A 5979-nucleotide genomic window follows, 5' to 3' on the forward strand; every position below is an offset into this window, starting at 1 on the left:
AAGTACCTATACCGAGAGACAGGGGCACACACGGTCCAAGTGGCTGGGCGTCCAGCGCGGCTGCCCAGTGCGCAAGCGCGAGAACTCGAAGCATCGCGAGAGCATAGTCTCGCTGCAACGAGTGAGCGCACGCGCAGAGGATAGAAAGTAAGCCGGCCGGCCTGAGGCGAACAGCGCAGAGTAAGTGTAGTGACATGCGCAGAGGAATAAAAATGGACCAGACCAACAGCTCACAATTAATAATAATAAAGATACAGAATAAGTATAAAGTGCCAAATACCGGCAAGTGGGCCGGAATTAAAATAGACTTGAATACTAATTGCCACATTGTCCACACAGTTAGCTGTGAGATAAATGTGAGATAAAAGCAGTAAATACAGAACTATACATAACGTGTACAAAAATGTGCCACCGACGGAATGCATAAAAGGACATAAAATTGTAGAGTTACAGTATAAATAGAATATAGTGCTGACTTACATACTGTAACTCTACAATTTTATGTCCTTTTATGCATAAAACATAAAAAAACATAAAACAGCAATGCACTTCAAAATGTTGGGGCAAATTTTTTTTTATAATCTGTTTTTACCCCCTCTATAGTAGAGCCATGGTCATTGCCTATTTCATTGATTCTTTTTCTCGGCTACTGGATAAAAACAAAAAGAAGACAAAAATTTCATTTGTTTGTGTACTCAATACACTTATTTTTAATTATAATAATTAGAGATTAATGAGTTATTTTTATATTTCTAACAAGAGCTTCAAGGGAATTTCTTACTCCAAATGCAAAAAAGAAAACCACATAAATATTAGATCCCATGTATTATTATTAAGAAATATGCTTACAGCAAGGGGCTCACAACTGTTAAATCATTTATGTGTAAGTATATAGAGGTTTAAGGGCATCATATTACAACTCTGTACAGTTTGGTAGGAGTAATAAAAAAACAATGTGAATGAACAATAATTCTTATTTATTGTTATATTTGGCATTTCCTAATTCCTTCTTCTATTTTGTCTGAAGCCTCAGAAGAACACAAGATGATATTTAGAAATCAGAGTTCGGTGATGGAGTTCACACTTAGTGGTCTCTCGCACTCAAACGAATCTCATATCATTTTCTTTGTAATTTTTCTATTCCTATATTTAGCAACTATATCAGGAAACCTCGCTATTATAGTTGCAGTTTATATAGATTCACATCTTCGCTCACCTATGTATTTCTTCCTTAGTAACTTGTCTGTTTTAGACATCTGTTACTCCACGGTCACCATACCAAAGATGCTTATTAATATCCTTTCAGAAAGAAAGACAATTTCATTCAACCAATGCATATCTCAGCTTTTCTTTCTCCATTTATTTGGTGGCACCGAGTGCTTCTTACTCACTGTCATGGCATACGATCGTTATGTGGCCATTTGTAACCCTCTACGGTATCACATAGTCATGAATCACAGGTTTTGTTTCTGGTCGGTGGTGGTAAGTTGGGTTGCAGGCTTTTTGCACTCATTCACTCAGGCTTTTGTCACTTACCAGCTTCCATTTTGTGGTCCAAACAAAATCAACCACTTCTTCTGTGATGTTCACCCCCTGGCTGTGCTTGCCTGTGCTGACACATTCTTTATGGATATGTTCATCATTGCCAATAGCGGAATGATTTCCCTTGCTTGTTTTGTTGTGTTACTGTTTTCCTACCTTGGTATTATTACAACAATATTAAAGATTCATTCATCAGAAGGAAGACAGAAGGCTTTTTCTACCTGTGCTTCACATCTTGTGGTTGTTACATTCTTTTTTGGGCCATGTGTATTCATCTATTTAAGACCCCCTGTAAATTATCGTACAGATAAGATTATATCTGTGCTGTATACAGTGTTGACCCCTTTACTAAACCCAATTATTTACACACTACGAAACCAGGAGGTCAAGAACACATTCAGAAAGTCTTTCAGAAACAAAATCTTTCCATGTTATGCAACCACGATACATATAAAAAATCGTGAATAATTTTTTGATTCATATTTGATTTGATATCAGATTTAGATTTGTTCCGGCTCATTCACTATGTACTGTAATAAAAAACTCCAAACAATTTATTAAACTTTTTCATTGTCATCATCTTTAGCCCAGAACCTTTTTAATATTTTTTTTTAATACCATTCAGTGGAATGCTTGACAACTTAATACATTTTCATTATACTTTCTTAATTAGTATGAAATAATAATCTGTGTTTATCTTTAGTATAGGCATTTTTGGACATGAAAATAGTTAATATAGGGTGTAACCTAGCTGCCAAACAGAGGGCAATCTTCCACTGCTGCTCTGCTGTACAGAGGTTAATCCTTTAGCTTGAATAATCAATCAGCAGGCAGTTCCTAAACCAGGAGTTACTTGAGTCCCAGCACATATCTTTTTTTGCTTAATTCAGACCTGTAGAAGAACATTTACAGCTGTGGCCTAGCACCATATAGAAGCCAGGGACTCAAGTAGCAGGCTGTGCCCAGGCAGCACCCACTTCCTGTCGGAGCTGTTCAATTTCCGATGAGCAGACAGCCTAAAAGAGTGCTGGAATCTGCCATTATCTGAAACCAGCAAGAGGCCAAAGAGGCTATTGTACCACAAGCTAATGTACCATAGGAGGACAGATTGCTAATATTTTGATGTACCTGTATTTGTGATCGCTATGTTGGATTTTAACCAATAAAGAAAAGGATTTCTTCACCTAAATTGTGAGTGCCGGATCCTCTTTCCATTTGAAGTTGCTGTAGCAGCCTGTAGTAGCCTCAGGCTTTTCCTGTGCACCAGCTCACCCTCTGTGAGCTGGATTAACCACCAATGTTATAGTTTGAACCGCATAGTTTTATAGCAGGAGGTGAAACATATACTACAGTGTGCATAACAATCTAGTGTCAATATAACTAAAGCTGCATGACATCTGCAGGAACAAACTGAGCACTGCTCAATCCTAGAACCTGCATTATTGTGTCCACATCCTTTAGAAGAAGACAATCTGGGAGATTTACTATGGCTTCTCCAACAGTTTTCTGGAGAAGTCACGAAAATCTTCCCTTCTATACTACTTCAGAGAGTTTTCCATCCTGCACGCCACTTTGGGTGTGTTGGCAGTGGACAAAAAACAGAGCAGACTATACCAGAAATCTCCGCCAGATAAGACCTGATGAAGATTGCACCTGTATCTACTAAGAGGTCAAAGCCTCTTAGTAGCGTGTGACTGGTGAGGGGGATTTTAAGACTAGAGGTTGAAACAACATCTTCCCACCATTGATTTCTAGGAAAACCTTCTAAATTAAAGCAGTTCTCCATTTAAAGAGACAGTGTCCCACTCATTCTCTGACTATTATACGTCTGCTTTCTCAACCCATTTATTGCCACAGATTTACTACTCCATTATTGCCACAGATCAAGCAGTATGTTTTGTAGTGGAATGAGCTTATAGAGCAATTAGACCAAAGCCTAAAGACAACCAGCCTCCGAGAGACATTATTTACAAGGTCCTCAATGCATCTATTGGATTTCATCCTGTGCTCAGCAACATAAGGAGCTTAAATTTAACATCTCCATAACTCCAAGATATCTCACCAGTAAAAGAACGGTTAAAACCAGTAATCAATGTCCTTAGAGACTGCCATATACTCTACATATGGATCTTCCTATTCTTACTATCCTTTGCCCATGAGAACTCTGTGACAAGATGACCTAGACAAGATGACCTATTGCCGATTTGTGAAAACTTCAGCTTTAACGCAAAGAATCTACCAGACTGGCTCAAAGTATCTACATAGCAGTCCTCCCTCTCCCGTCAGATTACCAACACCAGAAGCCGAAAGCATAAAGTTACTGACAACACCTGCTGCTTGATGAATCTCTTGTAGCATATACTTTGCCACTATTTACATTTATATAATTTATCCAGGTTCTTTCATTGTTAGAACATTGATGCTGTTTTTTACACTTGCCCTCACCCTTCATCAGAGGTCAGGAAGTTGGGGGAATTTCTGGCTGTCTTCCACCCTCTTCCTCCCTCATCATCATTTAGTATTGACCAAACTCTATTCTGGATCCACTTGCCTGCCTAGACATATCTACCACTACTACCCCTGTTTAATAAACAGTGGGGTAACAGTGGCGTTACTTGATGGGGTGAAGAGGGTGCAGCTGCAACCAGGCCCAAGAGGCTAAAGGAAGACCATAAGGTGTCACTTTCCCATAAGAGATTACTAGTATTATAAACCATACATTAGAGTAAGCTAATGTACCCCACTGGTCCTAGACCCATCATCTTCCACTCCATGCCACACTCCAACCCACTCTGCATTTACTAACAGCATAAAACAGATGTCATGGAACATTAAAGGTTTGAACTCTACAACCAAATGTTTCAGAGTCTTCACGATGCTGAGGAAGATGAACACAGAGAGGCAACAAGGGCTCCAAAATGATGCCTCTCCTAGATAAAAAAGGTAAAATCTTTGATTCTGAGTATTTAATTCTGAGTACGTAATTATTCTGACTATGGTCAGACTCTGGCAAGCACAGCGTGCAGAGACTTACGCTACAGGATACATACAGGTAAGATCTTTATAGGAGCGGAGGGAGACATAGCAGTGCTGACTCTGTGTGTGTTATAGCTGAGATATAGCGTAGAAAAAATCATAAAAAATCTGCACTGGCAAAAAGATGTAAAAATTAGCAAATTTTTATTTAATCCATTGAATGTTAAATAAGTGACATCACTTTAAAAAGAAGAGAGTATGCGGTAATGTGATTCGGACAGAAACAAATCGAAGTCCTTAGTCATGCCTTACCATTCAAACAAAATGAACACGTTTAAATGGAGAGAATGCCACTGGAAACATCAGTCAGGTAGGGGGCGAGTTTACAAAAAGTCACATGATTAAACAAGGAGATCATCTTTGCAAGGAATCACAAGATTATTTCAGTCACATTGTGTAGGAAAAAATAACATTGTATAATTGTGCCATAATAGATTAAAGAATCATACATAATATACATCCAATTTCAGTGTCCCATTGTGTGGCGTGAGATGTGTATTTAATAATATTGGCATGTATAAAAGATTGTAAAGGAAAACACATTAAGAAATATATATGAGTATAGATGGCAAGATAGATTGCCCTAAGGATTTAGACAAAGCACTAACTAATCATTTAAAGTTGTGGTGGGACTCAACCACTTTGCAAAGCTATTCAGAACAATGCATTGACGGAATGCTCTCTAAAACTCATGATATTCATTATTAATCAAGAGAAAGATTTACTCACAGAAACTCAGAAAAACATAGATGACATTAAAAGTCAACTCTCAAACCTCATCACCACCACTAAATTTAGAGACATTGGGGGATATTTATCATACGCCGGCGCTTGTGCTTTTTCGCAGCGCAATACATCAAGAGGCTGAAGCCTGAGCAGCATTTATGTCTATGCCAGACAGACACACAGAAAATGTACATTAATACTTCTGTCAACAGTGTAATAAATGTATCAGTGACTAGTTTTGATCACTACCAACTTAGTTTTTTATTAAAAGGTTTGGGGTTTGCACCCACAAAAAATTTTGATCTTTTAAGCATGCTCTGTGATATTAACAAATTCATAAGATTACTCACAGTAAATAGACATTTTGCACAAATTAATTGTTCCCAAATAATCAATCGATTTCCATCAACAACAATTCCAGCTTGACCAATAATCTAGGGGACAATAGCTTTGAACTGACGATGAACTTCAATGCACACAGAAACATTTGCCAACTTATAAATTTACAAGAATCCACAGGAACTAACTCAACACTCACCTCTGAAGTACACAATACTTCGGCTTTGTTTCAAAAGAAAAATCCAACGTTCTATCCGATTAACTCAAAAATAAAAGTGTAGATAAACCTATACCCTGATAACCTAAGCACATTGTCATCACACAGAATCTCATAGC

General features: G+C 37.9%; 1 protein-coding gene across 1 annotated transcript; it reads left to right on the forward strand.

Annotated features, from left to right (window-relative positions):
* Positions 1–1044: 1044 nt before the first annotated feature.
* Positions 1045–2010, forward strand: LOC140118011 (olfactory receptor 4E2-like). The gene has a single exon (XM_072135379.1). It carries the CDS (start codon positions 1045–1047, stop codon positions 2008–2010), a length of 966 nt encoding a protein of 321 aa, XP_071991480.1.
* The last annotated feature ends 3969 nt before the right edge of the window (positions 2011–5979 follow it).

Source organism: Engystomops pustulosus, chromosome 1, assembly GCF_040894005.1.
Source record: "Engystomops pustulosus chromosome 1, aEngPut4.maternal, whole genome shotgun sequence".
NCBI classification, from domain to species: Eukaryota; Metazoa; Chordata; class Amphibia; order Anura; family Leptodactylidae; genus Engystomops; species Engystomops pustulosus.